The following is a 26,512-nucleotide window of genomic DNA, read 5'->3' as shown; positions in this document are numbered from 1 at the left end:
AATTAATGAAAAGAAAACCCAATTTGATGTTCAGCAATTTTGGGCTACAAAAAGTCCAGTAAAGCAAAAAATTTTTTTTTCTGAAAAGAAAACATGTTCCTTTTTCTGCTAAGAAAAGAGTATAGACTGAATTTTTATATTATTAAATAGAAAATAAAGGAAGAAAACTCTCAGCCATAGCTAGGCAGCCCAACTGGTTTCTATGGATGCAGAGAATAATTTCACTGTGGATGGGGATTTATTTGGGAGTTTATAAATTAGCTGTGTAGTACAGTGCTCCAAAAGAGAATATATGAATAGAGATGCATGTCTGGAGAGCTCTGGAAAGCTTTTGCGTGTGAATATAACAAAAGGAAGTGCTTAAGCAATTTTTTCTCTATATACTTTTTAAGAAAATAGAGGGCTGTTTGATCTGTTGGAGCATCAGAGTTACGATTTTGGTTTAGTGACAGTGTCAGCTTTAATTATTGGATATTTCTTATTTTCCAAGGCTGTTTCTTTAAAAACAAACAAACAAAAAAATCATGTGATTGAGGTTATGGTTTCTTTTTAATTTTCACTTTTTTCCTCCCTATATTTCCAGTATTTTTTTTTTTCCCCTCTGCTTCTTTACCTAGTTGCTATGAAAGCAAACAACCAAACTCAGAAAATACGCTGTATTTCGAGAGGGCCAAATTAAATTTTGTCTTATTAAACAAAAGCCTCAACTGTAGCAATTTCTCTTTATTTCCCAACATTTAATACACTCTGGTCAGCATCATGTGCTGTTCAGCTAATAATGCAACTTTTGTTTGTTTATGTTATGGTAAGGCTCTCAGTTGTTTGATAAATTCATTGCTGGAGTGCTGAATTAAGGAACCCCTTTGGACTGGTTGCTCTCAGAAGGTGATCCCGTTTCTAGCTTCGTGGGAAGGGTACAGCACACACTACATTTGCAGAGTGCCCCTAGAAAGAAGATGAAGAAAAAGGAAAGTGGGCAGAGGAGGACAAAGTGTTGCCAGAAGTAGTTGGGCGGGCCTCTGGAAGGAAGTTGCTGCCTATCTCAGATCCTCTCTACACTTAGAAATGAAAGACTTCTGGTGTTGACACTGCCCATTTCTCTTCCTGACAGCGTTTGCTCTTTCCCATCTCTTTGCTGTGTTTTCTTGCTTTCTTTTTTTTCCCCACCCCTTCAGCTAAGCAGCACTGATAGTAGGTTCATTACAGGACAGTGTTTAAGAAAACCACTGCAACAAAATGCACTTGGCCCAGTTAGCGTGTTGCTCCAGAACAGCAACACTGAAATACAAGGTGCATGAGGAATGGACGCTTTTGAGTTTGAGGTAACAGTTAATATCCTCCTTATCAGTGAGATTCAATTATTCAGTTAGAATGAAAATAGTTGCCTTTGGATTCTGTTTGCATGACAGACTATATTAGCTAGTAATGTGGGTTTTTTTTTTTTTGACTTTACAGAATTGGAAGATGAGGAAGAGTCAGAGAGCTCCTTTTCTTCACCTCCTGACAGTGCCTCAATAGCATCTGACCGCTGTGATAAAGAGGATGAAGCACATTCTGATGGTATGTGACACTGTTTATCTTAGAATGTACTAGATTTGCCAGTTTGCTACAAACTCATGTAATGGGAGCCTCATGATGAGAATGTTAGTGTTGGAAATCAGATAAACAGATAAGCATCACAGCTGGACAGTTTTCGTACCTTTAGAAGAACCTTTAAAGGAACGGAAGAGCTCTCTCTAGTGGTCCTAGAGCATAGTGAAGCTGTCACAAATCTGCATGTTTTTTTTTTTCAAACCCATGCTTTCTGATAACAAAACATCTTCTGTAGATGCGTATGTTTTTATAGAGAGATCATGGCTAAAGCAGTGTGAATATTTGTGCTAACATTGTTTGTTAATTCAACATTATCAGATTCTTGCTTAATTTTATTGTGCTACTTAATGGCTTACTGTATTATTTATTGTATAAATAATGAAACGGTTTATGTGATTGATATTTTTCTGCAAACTCCATGCAGAATAGGTTCATAAAATATTAAATTAATTATTCCTACAATGTTTCCTTGCATTGAGGTAGTCTTTTGTAGAATGTTTTTGTTGTATACATTTTAAATTTGAGTTTGCGTAAAAAGGAAAATCTAAGATCCATAGCTGTTTTCCATGTTGTTTTAGGTTGTATTCATTAAATTTAATGCTAAATGTGGCTGTTCTGAAGACATGAACGATTGAATATTTCAGTAGCTAACAAGCTTCTTTAGCATAGTATCCACATTTTTGAGGTTCATTTATTGTATAAATAATATTAAAAACCTTCTATGGATAATACAAGGCGGCAAATTAAGTATATGTACAAATAAATTAACGATGTATATTAATTTGTGGCACTGGAAGTTAGACCTGCTAGTGAATGATGTTTTCTGACATGATATGATGATCAAACTGTGCAGCTCATTCTCGAAATACAATTGCTGAATGAAAATATGCTTCCCGCAACATAGCACTCCACATTTTATGTTATCCAGATTATTCCCTTTGGAAACATAAATTGCTTTTATGAGGTATAAAATTATGTCTATTGCAGAACAGGGATAAGTCAAGTACATGCATAAGTGATAAACCTTCTAACCACTGATTCAGAATAACAGTTTTTTTTTTTTATATTCAGAACTCTGTATAAAACGTGTAGCAATAATAATCACACTTCTTTTTATATTGAGCTTGTTGCGTTTCAGCAATGTGACCTTCTAGAAAAAATAATAAAAACAAGCCTTTTTGCTTTCTTGTTGAAATGTAATTATCAGTCAAATTGAATATGGCTTTTAGAAAAGCCAAGCTAATTTTCCAAACTACAGATGAATGCAACTTTCCATTTATTTATTTTTGCTTACAAACATAATCTCAACATTATTTCTAATTGTAACTTAATAACATGGTACTGATTGCATAAAGGGTTTCTGACAAAATTGTATGACTGTTTAATCGGAGATATGATTATATATTTGTTTCAAAACAAGTTAATCAAGAAAAAAGTGATAACGTTCATAAAACTAAATGAATAGCTGAAGAATGCTGATACCAGAGTATATAAATTACTATACGATTTTGTGCAGATGAATAATTAATTTTTAGTTCACTCTGGAAGTTATAATTATGAGACTAGGTCTAGTACCCGCCTGTTGGTATCTCTGTTAATTTGTTAACATTTTGAGTGGCAACATGGTGGGTATGATTCTGTTACATTTAAGGTGATGTTACCTCATTATTCCTTCTACATTTTTGGAGAAATTCTCCTTGGTTATCTAGTGGAAGCTCAGAATGAGGGAAAGGTGGCAAATTTTGGTCTGTAAATACTTACATTTAATTAGGAATTTTCTTCCTCTTTTATGTCCAGTGTGCCATTTTGAGTGTTTTGATTTTAACATATATAGACCACCATTCAAACGTAGCCACGTAGACTATGTATGAAAATCCATGTTAAGAGAACCTTATAAGAGGTGAATTGATCCTCAGAGGTGCAATTTGTTTCATAGGCATGATTAGGTTTGTTGAAGCTTGATACTTAATTTTTATTTTTTAGCAGTCTCTTAGTGCTCAATATTTAAGCCTAGTGAAGCAGCTGAATCCATAGGGCAGACATTCGGTCTTATGCAGTTACCGGTTTAGTTCAGCAGGGCTGTGCATTGGTGTAAAACCTCATTTGTATAGAATCAAGGCTCTCAGCATTAACAGAGGGGCATAACTGTAGGTTATGAAATGGAGAAGCATTCTGTATTTGAGTGTATTTGTATTATTTTATATAAACGTTTGAAGCATGTTTGCTGTTTGAAAAACAAAAATTTATATATATGTATTTTTACCTTTATATATACTTGAATTAAAGGCTTCAAGATTTGTCTGACTTCTGAAAGCACTGCTACTTGGCTTTGCTGTGTTACTGTCAAAATATAATTTGTGAAGGCACCCGCTTGGTAACAGATAAAGAATTAGTGTATTACGTGTACATTATAGTCATTGTAAAATCCTGGAGTTTTTGTGTGACCTTTGTCTAATGGTGTATTAATTACACGAGAGATAATCCATTTAACAATAAGTATGGGATAACTAAATTAGCACAGGTCACCTAAAGGCCTTTTGTCAAATCTGATTGTTATGTTGTCCTTTTGACTTTTACCTTATGGTAGGCACTAACAAAGTATCTAAACTTTGATGGATTATAAACTCTAAACATGATATGTATTTTTCATAATGCTAATGTAATTTTCTAGGTACTGAAAAGGTCAAACCCACACGTCTCTGTGTGCATTCTAAGTCTGTCTTTCCTTTTAATATTTCTTTTTCTCTGTTCTTCTGGTTCAAAAGTTCACTCCGTTCCCAAATGGCCACCTAATTTTCCAGTTATTCCCTCAAGCCATATGTGTTTTGGTTTCTTTATGGTTTATTAGGTACTGTAGGAAAGTAGCATAAGTTATATCTTCTAATGAAATTCAAGCACACTTCAGTGATGCTTTGACTTGATTGCTGGCAGCAATTAAATCACAACGAAGGAGAATGATGCATAGGCTTACATGTCCAGACACCCTACAGAAATTGGAAGAGGGATAAAACACAACAAAACCCCAAATAAAATAACAAACTCAAACCCAAGACAGACAAAACAAAACAGCACTGCCAGGCACTCAGTTCTTAACTTGATTTTTTTTTTTATTGGCTAACAGCCTGATTGATAGCAAAATCATAACTTGCTGTATGCTAACAGGCAGAGTTCACTTGTAGGTTATTGTGAGCTGATAAAGGGTTAGATGGAGTTTTGATTTTCGCATTGGTCCTTGGTGCACCAGATTAATGGAATTTCAATGAGAGACTGGAGTAGTCACAGCTTTGTCAGAAAAACAGATGGAGATTCTATAGCTATGTCTGCTCATTAATACCAGTTGCCTGAAAGGTGTACTACTTCTCTATACAAAAGACTCAACATAATTGATTTTTGAGTGGTGTCTTTTTTCACTTATTGATGACTAGGTTTCTTGCAACTTAAACGACAGGTTTTTGTATAGTACATTGTATTACAATGTTATGCCTTGTAATTTCTTACTCCTCTTCCATCTGTATGTTAAAGAATGTAAGTAATGGAAAATACATCGCTAGATTCATTAGAAAGCAAAGCATACTGAAATACATAAAAAGTGAAAAAGGAAGACTTTATTTAAAGTTGCTCGCAAACTTATTTTTAGTTGAGGTGTTAATTAATAATGAATTTGTCATATTAATGGGGAAAACGGGAAAAAGAAAGTTACTGTCTTTAATTTAATTTTCAGGTTCCTTAGGTTGATGTGAAATCTAGGTTTAACGCCATGCTGAAACTTTCTTAGACTTTAACAGTATAACCTTCTTTTATGTTCCCCATTGTTTTGGTTTTTTTTTTTTTTGACTGTGAAACCTTTGGTTGATGGTATAGAAACTTGATTCCATGCTAGGTAATGCTATTACTATTAAGGAGTACAACTTCTGTCATTTTTGTAACTATTGTGAGTGAACTTGTGAGTTAACCTACCACTTATGAAGAAGATATGTCTGGTTAGCTCTGCAGGGAGTGTGATTTAGTAATTACTGGATTTAAAAAGATCATAGTGAATGCTATTAAAATAATATAGGTCACATTCGTTTCTATGGATAATCTAGAAATGTTGCCTTGAGCATGTGAAGATGAAGGAAGTACTAAAAATGTGTCTGAGGACTTCTATGGTCTTCAAATTATCCTATTTGACTATGGCGTATGAATAAAATATGCTTTTTTAGTAGAAAATTCTTAAATGGAGTAAGAATGTCAGGGGATTAGGTAGGCTGAGACACTTATGGACGATTCGTAAATCTGCAGCCTTCAGTGTGTTATAGGAAGGAGCGTTTTGAACCTTGTCATCCAGAATAAAATCTTTGCAGGTTGGTGGAATCACAGTGAAAAGCAACGCATACTAAAGAGCAGCCTGAAACGTGAAGAATATTTTGCAAACTCAGCTTATGATTGAAATCCACATCTCTTCTTTTAATCTCGCTTCCCAAGTTAAATGGGATACATGTGGGAACGGGCGTGTATAAATTCCCAGGTTCAAATCTGTTTATAGAAGAGAGCATTAACCTTGTTGAAATAATAGTCAGAAGATGTAAAGTTCAGCTCCTTTTTGGTTGGGAGAGACGTTATAGTCAAGCAAATACATTATCCTTACTGTACCTGAAATGATTTTCGGCAGTCACCTGTCTCATCTTTCCTGAAAATCTCTAATATTGCAACTTCACTATCTTTCCCAGGCAGTTTGTCCCAGTGCAGCACTGCACATGCTATTAGCAGATACGTGTCCTAAATGTTTCATATCACACTATTGACATTTCGCTCCCTTTTGTCCATAAAGGACACACAGTAGTTTCTTTCCTTTCTTTTCCTTTTTCACGTATATATTCAAAGATTGAAAAGAGGCTTTGTACCTCTCTAAACTTAACTGCTGCTGAAAAAGTCAAGCAACTGATCTGCTCGTTTGTTTGTTTGTTTAAAGGATCCATAGCAGTGAACATTGCAGTAATTACTTATTTTGGAAACGAAAGATGTCTTTTTTTTTTAAAAAAAAAACCATTTGAAATATGGAAAGCTAATCTGATCAATTTTGGTTTAAACAATTTGCATAAAACAGAAGGGATTAATTTCTGTAAGGAAACAGAAGTTTCAAGTGCACTTCTGGTCCTGTTAAAGTCGATGGTAAAGTTAAAAATGATACTGGGTAGGTTAACAGTGTGTACAAATTGATGATACTAAAATGGTTGAACTTCTAATTATCATGATGAAAAACTTCCTATTAAACAATAAACCCCTGTGTTCTTTTAACATTTACCTTTCTCCCATGGGAGAAATGACATGGTTTGTTGCTCATTTTATTTCATCTATGTTGCTTCAGTGACTGAGCAATAACAAAACAGCCATGTATGCTCCACCACTGGACAGGACAATATCCAAATAAAAACAATAACTTTGACCCATTCTTTTTCATATTATATCATAGTTTTGTTCAAAATATCTAACTATTGTAAAAAAGAACAGAAAGTTGAAGTGCACTAGATTTTTTTCTATTTATTTCATGTTGCTAGTTTCGCTAATGCTTTTCTAGGTCAGTTCTTTTACATCATGAGTAGTTGAAATAAAAAGAAAGAGAAGCTTTTCCTTCAGCTTCCTTTATATAGGATAGGATGTTCAATTACAGGTTTAGGACCTTATTAACTCTTTCCTTAGCTATATAAATTTCTACTTTGTGATTTCCTTTTACTTCCTCATTCTTCCTGTTAAGAAATAGTGTCAGTTATCATTCTTCTCCTTACTCCATCCCTCACAGGACTGGGCAGATGAGTTAAATGAGAGTGCTGCTTCATATTACCTCAGTGGCACCTTGAGGTGGGTGATAATTCATTAGCCAAGCAAGTCCAACAGGTTGTTGTTGCTGAGTTTGTAGGCAAGAGGCTTCTTTTTTTTTTTTATTTTTTTATTTTGTCTACCAAGTAAGTCAGGGTGATGGGTCAGCCTTCAGCATACACTACACAGTATCATTTGGTTCAGGCTTTTCTTTTCCTCAGAATTGACTGTTGGCTATTTGTGCCTGTATTTAATTCAGTGTATGCATGAAAGTGTATAACAACACTAAGTAAAAGATTTTCCCCACATTTGTTTTTGTGCTTTAACTGATGAGTGCTTTCAGTGGAGGTGCAAAGTACATTTGTAGAGCTTAAGCAAGAAGAAAAATGACCTGTAAACTCTCAAGTATCATGCAATCCAGGCATTAATGTAATGGATTTGTTTGTTTCTTTTTATGAAAGAAGGAGGTTGCAATGGTTTAATATTTATAAATTTTGAGATTAAATTTGAATGGAAAACTAAAATCTATGTCATTAAGAAGCTTATTAAAGTGCTGTGTGAAAAAGAAAAACATTGCAAATGAAATCTTTCTGATCCCATAGTGCGGACAAGTTCATTATTGCTATTCTAAGAAAATGACTTATAGACATTGTTCACTGCTTAAAAAATTGCAGCGGGAGCTATACTTCCTGCAGACGTTTGTCACTAGACAGTATTGGTTTGATAGTTTGCTCTCAAATTCTTTGTAGATATTCAGTTGAATTACTTTCAAGAGTGAGATTAAGAGTAGAGCACGAGATCAAAATATTGAATGTTGACTTCTCTCCAAACTAAAATTATTACTACTGTTTCTTAATATTATCAAGAACCTGTTCACCACTATCACAACAATGAAAGGTATTGTCACCTGGATGTTAACTCTGTCTTTGCTGCTAGTTATATCGACAAAAATACTTTGGGGACTCATTTTGTGCAAGGAGTTGTGGATGATCTTGTACTGTGAAATGGGCTAAAACCTATTCTGTTCTAAACAAGATTTTCATGGCCTCTTCCTTGAATATTCTCTCTGCCTATCTGAATGCACATTACTTATTTAATGGGAACTGCATCATAGTCTGATACTAACTTTCCAGAGGTATCCCATCTTCGTAGAACACACCTTTCTCCTTCAACAGTCAAATTTTGTATTTCTGTATAAATCGGTAATATGTAAAATATTCACAATGCATATTCAATAATGCAATTAATTTATGTGCCTCACGTATCTGCTATTGTGCCTTGCCACCTTGTATTGAAGAGGCAAGGGGAATGATAAATGTGGAATGCATGTGATTGGCCCCAGAAGGATGTTTGTAGTGTGCTATAAAATGAGGATTTGGAGACAAGTTAAGTAATGGTGGCCCAAGTCTTCCTTGATAGATAACAGGTGAATTGTTCCTTCCCAAGAACAGGTACAGAACATGGGGACATGGACCTTAATATTACAGTTGCCTGAGGAAAAAATGAATGGAAATGATGTAATTGAATTCAAATTAAAAAGCAAATCAAATGAACAAACCAATCCCTCTCCAAAATAAACAAACGGCCTCCCTCCTCCCCCCAAAAAACACCAAAACAACAAATAACTAAAAAAATACTGCTTTTTATGATTCTGTCTTTTTTGTGCTCAGCAATTTGAGTTTGTATTTCTGTGAGAGAGGCAGGATTAAAAAATTGTCTTTACATGAAATTAAGAATGGGGTGCTTTTTCTCCCTCATTGGCTTCTTCAGAAACTGACTTGAGTACTATATTTTAACAGGAAAAGAATTGGTGAGATTATGACCAAGTTTGATCAAAGATTTTTTTGGTATATTTTAGCAAAGTGGTTATTCTGTATTTGTGTTGTACACCTGTGAGTTAAGAGTTAAAAATATACAAAAGAATGTAGTCATAATGCTGACAAATACAGAGATTTCTTCTGTAACCTGTATACGCAGATTTGGGTTATAAAGCAGTAAATCAGTCCTGCAAAATAAAAACATTTTGTTTTTTATTTGGCAATATTAGGGACTATGCCATGCAGCTGGTGGAGGCATGCTTTAGTATGCACTGCTTTTTTTTGCATACAAAATGTGGCATACATTTTTCTTCTCTCTCAGATCTCTGGAATCTTCCAGTGTCCTCTTTTGTTTGAGTGATATTTAGAATTTGGTATAAAAATAATGTGAAAATGCCATAGTGAGCTGGTGATAATTGATTTAGTCCATCACACTGAAATACCCCTTGTTTCCCTCTTCCTCCTCCCTTGGGCAATAATCATGGGATCAAGCTGCCAGTCTGTAGATATAATTTTTCCAGCAGTGCCATCTGGCTACTTGGCACTAGAAGTTGTACTGGCTTCTTAGCTGTTTCCACTGATTTTTGTCAAATAGAATTCAGTTGAGGAGATGTCTTCTCCTAGTGGATGTTGATTTTTTTTCAGTTTTTTTTTTCCCTATAGTGAATATTGTTTTTTGTTGAAGTTTGTACAGAGCTGCTTATGTTTGTTTTTTTCTTTTTCTTTTTTTAGAAAAAAATATGGATTTGTGTAGAAATTGGCTTCTTTTACTTATCTTAAAAATAGAAGTAATAGCATGTTACCTCAGTTTATTGTAGAGAGCTTCAACAGTTAGATAGAATTTTCTTTTTTCATTCTTGGGAACTTTCACTTTTTAAAGAAATTATGGATGAACTATTAGAATTCTAATATAATAGATCCTATTCTAATGGGTCTGTGTGAGATAAGTGACAGGCCTTATGTTTTGGAAGACTTAACCAAGTCCCTTTGTTAAATTTTATATGTATATATTTTATTACAAAATATAAACCTCTAGAAATTGATTGCTCAGCAGAACAAACACATCTGAGTTTTTTCTATTCAAGTCTTAGAAGTGTTTCGCTGCCATACAGTATGATGAGTAAGAAGACAGTGCTTTGTAAATACTGTTTTAATGGACAAATGAAGCGGGAAGAGAATCATCTTGATTAATTTATTTTGTTATTATTATTCACTGTTTAATTTACTTTTTATTCTTTGTTCATATATGTACATATAAAACCCTAAGTACCCTGGCACAATAGGAATAATAGCATTTCAGATAACATGTTTTTATTTACTTAAAACAAACAAACAAAAAAAACAAGCTTTGAATATTTTGGGTGAAATTAAAAAAAAAAAAAAATCCAAAGAGTTCTCTGTTATGTATACTCCTGTCAGGACGAAACTGTGTTTTTAAATTCCTTCATTTCATTTGAGAATGTTTTTATTTTAGCCATGTCAAGTGCCATGTCTCAGATAAATGAATTATAGTCATCTTTGGTAGGAAATCTGATTTTTCTGTAGAATACTTTTTAAATTTTTGGAAGCTATCTTAAAATTGTTCAAGGTAACCTTGTGGACTCTCAAACAGGAACAGCTGTGTTTAGTGGCCTGTTGGAATATTTTTATATTATTAACCCTAAAAGTAGAAAATAGCAAGTGTTATCTATTTATCATAGTTGTACTATTACCCTAATGTCTGTGTTAATAAAATACAATTTGATTTTTCTTTAAATCAATATTATTGTTATTTCCCGGCACTGGAGAAATTGCCCAGTACTGGAAATGATAGGGCTAAAAATCTTAAACAGGACAAAGAAGGCCTTGGTGAGATTTTTATAGCAGTTGATTTAAATTAAATTCCAAGGATCTCTCAGTATCTCTTCACAGTTGACTTTTAACGAAAAAGAGGAAAGGCAAGGGGTCTGAGCATGGGTCTCCTTATCAGTAACCTGACTCTGATGCAAAGTGGGTATTTTTAACATATGAGTTCAGTTGAAAGAGTCTTCAGCGACAGCTATAAAGCAATGATGGCAAGTATAGCTAAATATGCATGATCTATTATAATAGCAGAAGTGTAAGTCTTTAGCTTTGGAAAATGTGTTCTCTCATGAACGATTTTAAGGGGACTGGTATATTGTGATTTTCAAAAATAGCTTCAAACCTTCTTTTTGTTCATAACTGCAAATGCAAAGATAAAATGCTGCCGCTAATCAATTGGCTGGGATGCCACCTCATTAAGATTTACACGATCATCAAAAATGCCCAGAATTGTTTGTTGGCGATATCCTAACTCAAATATATAAAAGGGATACTACAGCATTTTTCTTTAGAATCATGGGGAGTTCAGTGACCTTTTGTGGCAAATTATGTAGAAAGAAAATATTTATATTCATTTAAAATAACCTCCATGAAGAAATAGTCTCATTACGCTGTTTGATCAATTTCTTGTAGCCTGAACTGCAGCATGCTGCTATTGCCATCGGTTGATGGAATACACTGAGAAGTGGCTAATGGTGATGGTGCTCATCAGGACAGGGTTCAGCCAGCGGTCAGCAACAAATAATTCAAGACTGTTTCTAAGTTTGTGGCTGGTGGAATTTGCTTCTTGCCCCAAGCCAGCAGCATTGCTGAGCTGGGCTATTTGATTAGAAGAGGAGCATATTTGCTTCTTAGCAACTGCACATTTGCACAACACACAGACCTATACTGCCTCCAAAGGTTTTCCTTTTGTGATGGTGGAATAATACTTCCCTGTTGATTGACAGACAAAAGGAATCTTTGCAATGCAGAAGAGTTTACAACCAATTTTTCCTTTGTCTTTTGTATACTTCTTAATTTAGTGTTGCTTGATACAAATCTGTATATGCAGCAAGGCAGTCCACAATTTGAACTCCTGCATTTAAGCTATTGCTGCTATGCATATTTAAGAGACAGATGCACACTTAGGTTTAATCATTGGCATGTGCAGCTTTTTCCCCAGCATATCTACTTAGTGGAAATTATTTTCTACTGTATTTTGAAATGGCTTCTTGGAGATATATATATATATTTATTTTTTTATATTATATATATATATTTATTTTTTACCATCTCCTATGCAAGAGTGACATTCCTTTTACAGAAGGTGATGATAAGAATGAAAGCTGTTTCATTCTTGTTTTTAGTGTGTTTTTAAATATATTAACAGAAATGTAGCAGTGATTGCAATTTTCATGCTCTCTGTGTGTGTACTTCTCAATGTAACATTTCCTACAGGAAGTGAATCTACAGAAAAAATTGTCTAGTCAGGGGAAGGTGAAGGTATTTATAATACTGGTAATCCTTAAGACAATTCAGGAAAAAGAAAGCCTGAGATTTACAGTCCTAGGAGGGCAGGGCAAGAAAAAAGCAAACTTTTTTTTTTTATGGCTTTACAGCTCTTTTCGCTCCTGGCCAGTGTTTTATTGTGGAAGTTTCCGTAGTGCCATAGTGGAGCAATAAATTGCTGATGCGGTAGCTGAAATGCTGCATGAAATAGTACAGCTAATGCTAATGTGAATTTTTGATGCAAATATGTGCTTGTGTATTTTCCTAAATAAAAGATATCTTCTGCCTTCTGTAACTAAAAGCAATGAGAAGCACCATTTAAATGTGGGTTTTATAGTCTCTTAAAACTGTATCTTTTAAGGGCAAGGGAGGATTAAAGCAAGAGTACAGAGTAAAAGGACTGGGCATGGCTAACATAAGCATCTAGGAGTTCTCTTACTAATAACCTTTTTGGCGGCAATTTGAAGCTAAGAGGAAAGAAGAAAGCAATCTGATAATGGTGAGACAATAATAAACCCCAGATGTCCCTCTAGGTAAACATTAAACCTACTAAAGTCTTAAATTCTTTTTTTTTTTTTTTCCATCAGCAATTCTTTTTAGATTATTTTAAATCATTATACAAAACGTAATTTTCTCTGAGATTTTTAGGGGTGGAGAAAGAGAGATAAAAGAAAGTGAAAGAGGTAAAGGGGAACAAGTCTATGGGGTGTGCATGCAACTGAACAAGAGGTAGGAATGACTGCCAGTGTTGTTCTGGAGGCTCTGGAAGGGCTTGGTTGGCTTCTTTCTCCTTCTGCTAAATTTGATGGATGCATACATAAATTTTTTGAGGAATATTTTAACATACTGGAAAGATTAAACATAATGCAGGGAGAGGTCTAAATCTGATGTTCAGAGCTACGGCGGTGTGGTAAGGTGGCTGCTTGTTATGTGGCTGAATTGCCAAGGAGAATCTTACACCTTGAGGACCTAATTTTAATACCTTGATACTTGTTAAGGTGTTGCCTGTGTTCTACTCCAATGTTATGCTTTTTTCAGTGATATATTCATAATGAATTAGCTTTAAAATAAAATAAATACAGAGCGCTTTTATAAGCAGTAGGATTTTTGAACGAGTCACTGAAATATGTAGAAATTGCCATATAGCTATTACGAAAATGCAACTATATCTATGGCAGAATGCAGTAGCTTTTGCAATTGCACTCTAAACAATATCCAGCAATTTAAGAGCAGGATATGAGGAATATATTACCTAATTGAACTGACAAGGCTTTTTTTTTTTTTTTTTTGCATAGGTAGATGCAATTATTCAAATTGGAGGTGGGCCAGAATGCTGGGGTTAGTCCCCTCATCTTGCTAATTAGGCTTTCAGTTTCGTTAACAATCATTGAGATATTGGGTGACTGGTTTTTGTATGAATGTAGCTATAGTGTAAATAAGTAATTATAAAAAAAAAAAATCTTCTCTAGAAGCGTCTCAAGTTATGTTAAGTGTATGTATAACATTACTGTGGATCATATTTGGTTGTATAGCTCCAGACTGGCAGAAGTAAATGCATATTTTAAAATGTGCAGAACACCAAACATATGAAGACTGAAGGCAGTGTGGCTACACCACTGCCTGTATTAGAAGCATTTTATTTTCCTTTTACAAGATAATGTCTAGAAGGATTTCTACTTTTACAAATGCGTAGATTGCACAATTAAATTAATCCAGTCTCCTCCCAGGATAATTTAAACCTGGAGTAAGTTTAAATTTGAACAGTTCAGAGGAATCCACAATTCTTGTCTTTAAGACCTAATTTAGGAAATATCACTTAATGTGTATGGCATCTTTGAATTCCCTTGCCACTCTGATACACTGTCATTGGATTTTTTTTCTTTTCGTGTTAATTGCCTTTGTCCTTTGGAAGCAGCCATTATGAGGGTGTTCTGTGTGTTTTTTGTTTTCCTTTTTAGGGAATAATAACAATGTACAGTGAATCATGCCATGCAGTGTAGTTACCAAATAGCTGCTTGCTATGTTTTGAAAAGTGTTTTGAGTATCTAACTCTCAATTAAATCTTAGGCAAGTCCTTATGTTCTATGATTCTCCATTTCCACATTCTATAATTAGTGTCTTCTCCTCAGGTACTTCAGGTGGAGAATTTCTCCAGTATCTCTGCAGTTAGTTGCAAATCAGATATTAAATTAAAAATTACCTTCAGTGAAGAAAGATTATGAATAGAAAATGAGAAGGTGAAAATAGCATACAAGAAGCGAATACACTACATCAAAATGTTTAAAAATCTCAAAAGTTGTTACTGTATATATGAAACTGAAAGAGCTAAAACAATGATAATCATCTCAAAAACTGACAAATAAATTGAATAGTAGAATAGGAGTGCTTTTTTTTATTATTTCTTCATTGCCTTTTAAGAATGAAAGCAGAACAATGCTTTTTGAAGGTAAGCATTACAATAGGGAAGGATGTGGTTACAATTTAACTAGTTATTTGGGTTCTCACTGCTGTACAGATGAAGCCGTAATTTGTCCTTTTGGTTTGATGCTTACACTGATGATCCTCCTGTAATTCTTCATAAATCCTTTGAGACTGAGAGTCAGTTATCCAGCTCTTATGACTAATACACTATTATTAGAATAGAACACTAATACACTAGTGCTAGAATAGTCTTACAGATGAAGAAGCTAACTTTGTTCAGAAACCAAGTTAACTTTGTATTTCCCTTCCACACTCGGAAATGACTTCTTCAGCCAGTATGCGTTATTGGGTAATACACAGACGATTAAATAAAATGCTTCTCAAGAACTACAAACAAATAGCAGAGTGATTAGTCATTTTATTGTTTTCTTTATATGCTTCTAATCTTACACACAATAAAGAACTTTGGTAGTTATACAAAGACACATTGGCATAGCTAATGCATGAAGAAGTTGATCCTTGAGTTTTGTCCTTTAGGACTTCCATGTCTCTGAGCGGCATCCACGTAATGCTCTCTAACACAGTTCTGCCAGATGTTCAAGAATTTGTTGTCAGAGTATGTTGTTCTTAGAGAACTGCTGCAAAGAAATCTGACAGTCTGTTAGCATAGCTATTGTAGATGCAAATACAGGAACCAGTCTTTAGGATGATCAGATTTTTATTCTCATACAGTACTGTTAGTTGTTGCAGATCCATTGACTACTTATGAGAATTCAATTTACATACAATCTGAAATTGAGATTTAGCTGTAGGTATTTTCATTGGATCAAAGCAGCTTTAGAATCCTAGACTCAATGTATGTGTACTAAATTTGAATTAGTCCCTGCCTCAGAGAACCCAATCTGGGTAAAAGAAAGAAGTGAGAGAAAAAGTTTCTAAGCAGATACGCAAATATACTACTGCAGGACATAGGTTCTACAGGAGATGTGTAGCAGACATTGAAATTAAATCTGTCAAGGCAATTGACAGTTGTCCTCTAGAATAAGAAGTATAACTGTCAACTCAGATAAAGTCCAGGTGGTTAGGAATGTGATGGTATTATTCTTTGCAAAATGGTTTACTTGTTACTATTTCCATGTTACTATATCTAGGCTTTAATATTCAGTATAGTTCTTGATTATTGGACCCAACCAACTGTAAGAGCTTTCTTAACGGTGTCCTACAGTAAACATACGCTGTGTACATTAACCTGTAGGATAAGATTTTGAAATGCAGAGATGGAAAATAGATTCTGGAGATTTCCAGATTCTGGGGCTCTTTTCTAACGTGTTAAGTGTTGCAGTGTTCTGCAAAGATCAGAACATGCATAGACTTCATAATTCATTATTCATGGCAATAAATTAAAAAGCAAACAGATAAAAAAAAAAAAAAACAACAACACAAACCAAGAGTGTGAATTTAGGAAGGGAAAACAGGAAATAGTCCTTCAAAGAATTATTTACTGTAGCTCTGGTATGAATTTATATATAGGGAATGAATCTTACTCTTTTTGAGTTGGTAAAAATTGTTTATGCTCAATTACTTGTTTTCTTTTGTCATCACCATCTCCAAGCTCCTAATGTAAGGAGAGATGTAGAGTGACAAAAGCTTGATTATGTAAATAAGTTCTTAAATTAAACCTACTTCCTATAGTTGTTCTGGAGAGAAAGTGAGAACTCAAAAAGTGCATGTGCATGTTCAAATGAGGAAAAACTTTGGTTTGACGTATGTCCTTACCTACCACAGTTTAGAATGCGCTATATGTACGTGTTGGATAACACCATTTACACCTAACAGGATTTTATATTAAAAAAAAAAGGAGAAGGAGGAGAAGAGAAGGAAGCAGTGCTATTAGGGATAAAAATTTTCTTGGAAAATAATTTGATTTAGGTAATAAGAATAATCTTTTTACAGTAAGAATCTTCTGTTGTGATGTTTTCCTCAGCTGTTTTCCTGTCAAGCTGCTATGTACTATGGCTACCACAAAGTAGAAAGTATGCAGTTTTCTGTGAAATGCATACATATGCGATATCCCAGTTTATGTGCTGTAACCTTCCTCCTGGCTCTTCTCTCTCCCTCAAAATGCTTATGTTATTTTGGGAGTGTGATGGTGGTGGGGGTCTGCAAAAGAGGAGGGAGGAATCAGCAGACTAAAGCAAAAAAAAAAAAAAAAAGCTTCTCCTAGTTTTTTTGTGTTTGTGTGTGTGTGCAACATAATGAAACCAACAATATGTCACAGCATTTCTAGAAATAGATGAATACTGATTCTCTTTTATGATGAAGAGCAGTGGAAGCAAAGTAGTGCTGACTCGTCCAAGATTGCAAAAGGAATCTGGTTTAGGGCCAGGACTTGCTCTGTTTTCTAGCTCCTGCTTACATGGTAAGATCTCTTCATTATGTCTCATGCTTTCCAGGTTTCTGAGTTTCTGACAATTTGAAATGGATATTAAAGGGACACAGGGTAAACTTTTTTTTCCCATCCTCAGAACCACATCATTTATTAACAGATGTCATGCAAACACATATACAACTTCCATGGCTTTGAGTGTTATGGTAAATGGCAAAGAGGCTCTCTTGGGTTGGGTTTAAGCTGGTGCATTCTTCTGAAATACTGGAGATGTTTGAAGTTTTGTATAACACCTTAATTTTGGTATTATTTTTATAAGGAAACATTGGTATTCCTTTAACTGTCTAGAAACAAACATAAAACAAAAGCAAAGCCAACAAAATTCTGCTCAGGTTTTCAGAATCAGAAAAATTATGTAGTTAGTACAAGTTGTAGCATCACCCTCCCAAAACTTCCTAAGAGCTATGGCAGTGAATTATACTACTGATACAGTTAATAAAACTGAGTTTTCCCTTACTGGTTAATTTGAGGGAGGCCTTTCTTCCCCTCCCCTTTTTCTCCCCCAGAGTAAAAAAAAAAAAAAAAAAAAAAAAAAAAAAAAATTGCAATTTAAAGGTGGATATCCAGACCATACCAAAGGTAAAGTGTGTTTTGGAGGTGGTATGCTTTCTATCTGGATGATCACAGCTAACTTTAATAAACTGCTGGAAAAGTTTATGAAAGTTGCTCTTCAACTTCCAAATGATAGAATTGATTTGGCTTCACTTTAAAAACAGCAGCCTAAAACTGAACTGCCTGAGTGTTATCATTACTCCAAAGCAGCATAATTACCATTAGGAGAGAATTGGTTCCTTTAAAGGAAAAAATAATGAACGGAAAACTTCTTAAAATGAGTTTTATTACATTTTTCTTATAAAATTAGTCTTTCATTTTGTTGATTAATGTTTGAGTTTAAGATTTTGATGTAGGCATTTCACCATTATAATTCTGAAATATGGGAAGTCCTTGAAAACATTCCCGGATTGCCTTCTGTCTGTCTGCCTTGTAAAAGATCCTTTCAGTTAAATGGACCATCCTCCTTAAATGATGTCATTAGCTTGGATTGAAAAGACATTGCCTGCAGGGAAATCATTTAATTGTCTTAAAGTGCTCTACTTCTGTAGATCTTGAAGCAGCACCCTCACTTCCATCTTTGTATCAGATAATTCATCTAAAATCCTGTTTTTAATCTCTGACGAAATATTGAGATGTAATTTCCAGTTTTATTGGAGAAACTTGAGACCTTTTATAGTCTTGTCTCTGTCAAATAGATAGAAAAGTTTCACTTGTTGAAATGCAAATGGGTAATGTCTTTTTTTTTAACTTAAAGAATTAATTTAACTTGCATTCGTGCAGTGCATTATAAATATTAATGTATTGAACTCTTACATTTCACTGATACCAAGATACACATATCTTTTTCTAAAATCAAATATATTTGCTTGTTTGAACAGAAGGTTTGGTTTTGGGGATGAATGTGAACTTCATTTTGGATGAAGGTGATGCATTACATTTAAGAAAACAGGCACAATGACCATCTGCCATCTTTCACTGGATTTACCAGTATCTCAGTCAGTCATGTAGAAGTCAGTTTTCAGAGATGCTGGGACTTTTTAATTGACTGGGCATTTGGAACAACGAAAAAGGAAAAATCCACATGTATTGTTCAGCTACTAATTTAATTAAAAATGTAATGTTTGAAAGTATCTTCAACATTTTTTTTCTATAGTTTATTGTACTTCAGTTCTTAAACTCATAGGCATTTAATTTGAAATAATTAAAAGCAGAAGTAAAGTATTTCAGAACTTAAAATTTTATTTATGCCGTTTTTGAATTGAGGAAATATACAAGAATGCTACAAAGAGTCTGGTTTTGCCTTTAAAATTGAAAAAGTGATGAAATTATTAAGAAATGAATGTCTTTACATTCTCATCTATTATGCTATTAAAGCTATTTATGAATTAGCTTAAAGCTAATTCAAGTTTCAAGATTGCCACTGGATCTGTTGGGTTCTAATCATTCATCTTAGCATGATCATTGTTACTGTGGCTGTTACTTAATTTTTTCTTTTGTGCTGCTCTACACATAAAAGCACTGTAGATCCTGTTTTTAGTTTTGCTACTTTTTTTGCTCACATATCTCTTGGTTAGTATCTTTTAAGGAAAACATTTTGGTAGCATGCATAAAACGTGTAACTGCAGTTTTAGTGTTTGTTTTTCTTCCACCACTGCCTACCAATCTCCAAGAGAGACAGGCTTGTTTATTCTTGTGGTATTTTAATTGCAGCTTGTGTAAGTCGAACTATGCTAGAAATTCCATGTGAACTTTTTATCAGAATAAATATTTAGTGTCTGTGCCTGCTCCTCTTGTATCTAGTGTCAGTTTTCCACAGAGTTACCAGACTGGGAGCACCTCTCTGTTTTTGCTACTCTAAAATTTTTGGAGTTGTTGAAATCTTCAGAAATGGGTAGTTGTAAACAGAGCACTGAGGAACCTCCAGCAATGAAGTTGCTTCCTAGGCCGTACCAGTGAACTGTTTATGGTTTGAATCAAAAACTTTTATATCCCTTTCCCTCTTTTATACTCTTTTTTTCTTAATTCTGTCTCCTATTAACTATTACAGTTAAGCCATAACTCTTTTATTTTTTTTCAATCTTCCTAAGCCTGTAAGTTGTGTGTATTGATTGCTTTTTAAATTGTCCCTCCCTTCTGCTTACCAGTATCAGAATTGTTACTGTCAGTGTTTCTGAATGTCTCCTTGTTCTATGCAAATAATGTTCAGCACTCCTGATCACTATTACTAGCTTCGCTGGGATCTGACTGAATATCTGAGTATCAAAATATCAATATTTGAAGGAAAAAAATATACACCTAGGATTGTAAAATAAAATTGCATGCTTTCCCTTAAATTAGTAAATATATTTTCCTTTAGGGTTGTTTTTAGATGCCTGGTGTTCAGTGGTGAATCTAATTCCAGTTCATCTACTTGCTTATTTACTATCTCAGTAATAAAGAAAGGACTGGGGCAAGGATGGGATGACAAATTCCCTAGCCCTTCATTACTTACTGAAACTCATGGTGATTTTTCATATACCGTAATGAGGGGACCAGAGTTTTGCAAATGAAGAGAATATAAATATATAACGTGCATATGGCAGTTGTTTGTCAGCTTTTTTGGAGTTAAGAGGGTTCTTTGGATTTGGACTTAAATTTGTCAAATTTCTTGGAATTTGTGTGTGCTTGGGTAATGGTAATGCTAGAAACAAAGGAAAATTCTAGTAAGTACACAGTGAAACTTAAATGAAAAATCTTCTGTATTGGCTAGGAAATAGTAGTAGCAAAAGGTCCTCTGTGTAAAAGAAAGAGTAGACTATCTATAGCTATTCAGTTAAGAAAAGCTTACCATGTTCTGCAATGAAATGTACTTGGTTTCCTAGGGAAAGTAACAAAAAAATGTATTTCATGCTATCGCAAGTCTGAGGGTGTAAATCCAGACTCGAGACTTTTAAGGCCAGCCTAATGATTTTGACAGTCTTGATATTATTTAGTTCTTACTACAAATTGATATGAACCCGCGCCAAGATCAGGCACAACAGTATCCAATTTTCTCCTAGTCACAGGTTCACTGCTGGGTCAGCAAACTCTTACTGAGGAGAGAACGAAAGGGCATGCAGGTTTAGAGCAGGTAATAGGCAGCTTTTTGTATCCAGGTGAGAAGGTTCCTACCTTCCAGACCTATGTAATTAGGGGGTAAGAATCCTCAGATAATTCAGCCAATAAAGGTGTTTAATGATAGTATGAACAGTTAGGGGTGATGATTAATTGGCCTGGGCATTTTGGGCTGGCTAGTGTGCATGCTGTACTACATACTGGCCATCAGCTGGTAGGCATGCCGTCTTGTAAAGGGCTTTCTGCTCTGACACTGGTCATATATCATTGCAGCTGTGCCCTTTGATTACTGGGAGGGCTTGCAGAGTGATTAATAGCCAGGATCAATGTTTCTGCCCAGCACATGACATTTGGTCACAGAGCAACCATATACTTATTCCCCTTTGGCACAACGCTTAGGAGAAATGAAGGATGAGACCTGCCAATTTATAGCTGAGGAGCTTCCAGTTTATAAAATGAGTCAACTTTGACTGTACAAAATTATTCCCCATTGAAATAATTAGTGCAGCATTAAACACAATTAGAACTAAAACTACGGGAGTATGCTTGCTGAATCTAAGCCAGTTGACAGATGGTTAAGGCCTGATATTTGGCTGCCTACAAGGTCCAAGGGTTATTATTTTGCTGAGAAAATGAAGAAGCTTTGAAATGAAGTAGATGCTTAAAGAAAAGAGTAATAATTATAATGCGAATCCCTTTCCTATTTTTAAAAATGAAATTTCCATTTAAAATTGGATAGAACTATGTAGGCATAGGGAATTTATTATGAAAATATTTTTTTTCCCCGGTATGTCTGTGCTTTTTTTTTCTTTTTATAATCTTTCCTGTATCTGTAAAGGTCTATCAACTTCTTGGTTCAAGGTTATTTACCTTGAAAGTAGGCAGTTGATTAACGTTTATTCAAATTCGTTAAGTTGAATTCAACTCATGTGGAAACCCAGCTTTGAGGCAGAGATCTGTTTTTAACTCCTCTTTTCTTATACTTTCAATTACTCCTCAAAAGTGTTTGTTTTTAAAAATACCAATTTAACTTTCATGCTTGATTGGAAAATTAGAGGTGCTAGTCTCTAACAGTTAACAATTCTTAAACCAATCAAAATATTGACATGAGTTGTAGCTTTGTGAATGTAGAGAAGTAAGACCTCTGTAATAATCTTTGTACACATGCTCTTGTCATTAATCTGCATCACGGGTGACCCTTAATTTTCAGATTTTGATGTGAAAAGTAATCAGCATTTCAATACTGGTGTGTACACGTTCTGTCTTGAGTTCTTACTTCATTCTTTAATTTTGCATTCTGCTTCACAGCTGTTAGTGGAAATAACATTTTACACTAAGGTGGAAGGTTCTGCAGTTGCTTTAAAGAAGCATTTGTGAATGGCTGCAGTAATTTAAATTAAGTATATTTTGTGTGCTAGACTACTCAGCTGCAGTATGTTAAATTTTCAGTTAAAAAAAAAAAACAAGACACACATACAAAAAACCCACCCAGAAAACAGAGGAATCTATGTAAAAGTTAAGGGAAGGAGTTGATTAAGACTTTTTTTCTGCATAGAATTCTGAAGTGTTTCCCGTTTCAGAATCTCCTGCCCTATGAATGTCAGCAAAGTTTCTTTGTGTTCTGCTTCTTCCAATCAGTTGTCAGTCTTTGAAAGAATAGTGAGTTTGGTTGAGGTTGCTGAAACAAGAACTCCTGCAACTTCAAAGAGAATTGGTGGTTAAGCTCTATTTCCCTCCTAGAGCTCCGCTCTGTGTTTGGTTACTGTTGTTCAGTATAGATAATTAGGGCCGTGGAGTTGATGATTGGTTAAAAAGTGGGAATAATTATAGGTTCCAGAAATGGCATCCTTGTGAGTCCATTATAGTTGGGAAACAAACACTAGAAATGTCTAATAAGGAAAGCAGTTCAGGGAGTATGGCAATTCCAACACATGACTGAATGTGGAAAGGCACAGTGTTGAAGCCACATCTTGTTGCCATGTGGTGTCTTTTGGTGGAGGAGGGAGTAGGAAGCATAAAACTGTCCCAGTCAGAGAATGGTGTAGGCTTAAGAAAAATTTTTTGCCCTTGTCCAGTTTTAACATCTGTTTATCCTAATGGAAGTTGTTCTCTTGCTGCTGAGGTGATACTGAAGTATTAATTGAAGATTAATCTCTAAATTTGTAGTTGCCTGCTTTTAAATTACTGATGTATTTGTCTTTCATCTCTGCCAGGCGTGCTGGTACATTCCACAAATAAATATGCATTATCCCAGGTCCTCCTTGAACAGCATCACAGAATCCCAGCATAATTTATGTGATTAACACATCAGGCTAGAAGTTGAGTTCATTGCCAAAACTGTATGGTGCAGCTGCTTGAAATGGCCTCTCTCTCAACATATTGGAGCTTGGGATGTTTGGAACTGCTGGGAAGATGCTCAGGAATTGGCAGACTGGGTCCACCTTTTGACGAATGATGATGTTAACCTCTGTATTTCTACAAGCACAAGTTTCATTGTGCTAAGTATGACTGACAAGTCATCTATGTCTTTATATTAAACTGATTTGCCTTTTCAGAACTAAAACTATAATTCAGCCACTTCTCCGCTGAAAGCTGCACACAGGTGTTTGGTGCACTTAAGCACCAAAATAATTTATGTCTATTAGCCTCGCCCTTCTCGACGTTAAAACAGAAATATTTTTGTTGTTTTCTTCAAAAAGCTTTCAATATGATGAATCTCCAATAAAACCAAATGTAGCTTCTGATGATTTAAACTGATCTTTTCAAAGATAAATCAGATTCCATGGTTAGCACTGTAATCATCTTGTCATGCTTAGTGTGATTATTCACCTTTTAAAAGTAATGGTGAAGTTTTTCAGGTTCTGCAATCTGTAGCTTCTTGTAATGAAAGAACAGTATACATATCAATTAAAATTAACTGCTAGATGGAGCTTTACATTTATGATCCCCCATCCTGTAGGAAATCATCTACTGACCTCACATTTAACTCAAGTGTAAAGCTAACAGGCATTTCAAGACTGAAGTGAACTGAGTTAAAGTTTCATTCAAAAATAACATTTTGCTAAGCAAATATTTGTCTATCATTATCTGCCACCTTAGTGCTAAACAGTAGCTATGTGCATTTGAGATCTGCAACTGTAGAAGTCTGCCCTTTATTTTGAGGTTGAAGCATATGTCTTAGTCTGTGTTGACCTGAATTTACCACCAAATATTCAATAAAGAAGGTGTTGGTTTTTTTTTTTAAAGTTTCTTTGGAATTAATAACTATGTGGATTGTCCTTATCTTAGGAGACAATAGAATGAGGAAAGATTTTTCATAATTCCTGTGCATTGAACTAGAATCTGGATTGAGTGCTAGTACGAGTACATTCAGATTAAATGAACTATTTTTTTTAACTTTCTCCTTTAGTTTGGACAGCACTGATTAACAGGGATTTCTTTAGAACTGGATACGTTTATTGTGTTGACAGAGCACAGGCAACAGCTGTAGTTAACATGTTATGAAATACAGTGCTAATAAAGGCAATTAACATTATTTTAATGGACATTTTTATGTTGTAGTGATCTGTGTAAGCTTTCATAGTGAAGTACAGTTAGTACATACAGTGCATCTACAGTACTAATTACATTTATTACAATGGCTTTTGCTCTGTATTTCAGCCATATTCTGTGCGGTGGACTGTTTCACAGAAGCATGCTAATAAAACACATGCTATGAATGCAGCAGTTGATATTAGAATAAATAAATGTTGAAGTTCGTTATAGCTGTCTGAAGGCCTCTTAGTAATGAAATACTTTCATATCCATATTGGTCCCAAGGGTTTTGAGGATAACTGTGGCAAGAGAATATATGTTCTAAGGAGAATATGTTCTGTACAGAGCTTTCCAAATCTAGTGATGCGAGCTCTCTGTCACGTATGTTGTTTCTTATTTTTTACTGTTGTCATTGCTCTAACTCATAAGGGTTGCAAACAAAAATAGGAATCTGATGTGGTAGGTGCTCTGCAAATAAAAAATATAGGGGTGTACAACTCAAATTTGATGCCTGAATGACTCAGGTTACTCACTGCTTATAATATTAGTCTTTGAATGAGAAATACTGGAACACTGTCATTACAGCAGTGCCCTGGGCTAAAGAGCCATTCTGAGAAGCGGGACCAATTAGCACTGGCATGGCAACTGCACTGCTTTAGAGTTGTTGCACTGAGTGTTTGTGTGCATTTTGCATTGGGTGCTGGTGCAGGTATATCTGAGTTTTGATTTAGAATCACAGGAGGGCAGCTGGGAGGGGATACCTTGCCCTACACATCAGTTTATTGCATCATGAATGGCACAGATACCTGTGCAGAGACAGCTATTAAACGTGTGCCAGATATTTATATGAAGTACGTCTAGCCCTGATTTGGGAGTAAGAGCAGGTATGTGAGGTAACAGACTTCTGAGGGCTCTCCCACGTCTGGTTTCCTGATGTCTCCCTCCTCCATTTCCCAGTTAATTGGATGGAATGCTCTTACTCTGGCTCCTGCTGAGGGTAGAACTGATTCCTTTTTTTATTGCTAATACATTTTGAGACCCAAAGCATTTCTTAAATTTTAATGCTAGCAGACTGTACTTGTAGTATAGTGTGATACTAAAGGCTGGGGCCGCAAGACTGAAAAGGGGATTAAAAGCAGGAAGGTAGCAAGATACTTTCTGTTGGATTTCTAATGACATGTTCGAAGTTGATAATAGGGAGCATTGATAGGAGAGGGTAAAGCCAACAAATGTATTCATGTTTACTTCATTCTCTAGACTGTCATAACCTATGGGACAGGCAGACAGGCAGCTCCTGATTGATGGGTTGAGTGTGAATCTCCCTGAAACAGCTGACCTGTCTTGCAGCTCATTCCCAGACACCTGTGCAACCCTATGCTTTAGCTCTCCTGGGCAGAGGGTTTGTAAAGTCTATTTCTGTGTGTCTAGCTGGCAACAGGACTTCTGCCCAGTGAAGGTAGGCATGCTGACCTACTTACAAGCTCTGTGACAGGAGAAGGGGAATATTTATGAGTTTATGAAGAGCACACTTGGCTAAGAATCTCCCTGATGTGCAGAAGTGCTAGGGAGCAGAGTGGGTGCATAACCTGATGTGGGTAATGCAGAGGGGTGAGTTGTTAATAAATGGAGGAGGAAATTAAACAGTAGGAACTCGGGGATCTGGGACCAAAAATATAAAGAAGGAGCTGAAGAAGCAGAAATGATGGAAGTTGAAAAGGAGGAAGCAGCTTGAAAAATGACAGTACTGGACACAAGAAAGTCTTTGCAGGAATAAGACTTTAAGACATAGTGCAGAAGAAAGGCTGTTTCCAGAGATTGGTGCTGTTATAGAAAAGGCAGCAGCTGGAGTAGAAAAAAAGTGGGATTGGAAAGTGCAGTTTGGGATAACAAAATGGGTAAGTTAGTTCTTAACAAGAATGTCTTAGAC

The 26,512-nt window shown here is 35.2% G+C and overlaps 1 protein-coding gene across 1 annotated transcript in view; it reads left to right on the top strand.

Annotated features, from left to right (window-relative positions):
- The window catches only part of SKAP2 (src kinase associated phosphoprotein 2), a 116,647-nt gene that overhangs the window by 21,467 nt on the left and 68,668 nt on the right, over positions 1 to 26,512 (top strand). The window contains exon 4 of the mRNA XM_085226235.1: positions 1,456 to 1,560. Within this exon, the coding sequence (XP_085082361.1) occupies positions 1,456 to 1,560 (105 nt within the window). The remainder of the gene's footprint in view (positions 1 to 1,455; positions 1,561 to 26,512) is intronic.

The sequence above is a fragment of the Meleagris gallopavo genome, chromosome 6 (genome assembly GCF_905368555.1).
Source record: "Meleagris gallopavo chromosome 6, MGAL_WU_HG_1.1, whole genome shotgun sequence".
NCBI classification, from domain to species: Eukaryota; Metazoa; Chordata; class Aves; order Galliformes; family Phasianidae; genus Meleagris; species Meleagris gallopavo.
The sequence above is the reverse complement of the archived record's forward strand: the minus strand, read 5'-3'. Positions and strand labels throughout refer to the sequence as shown.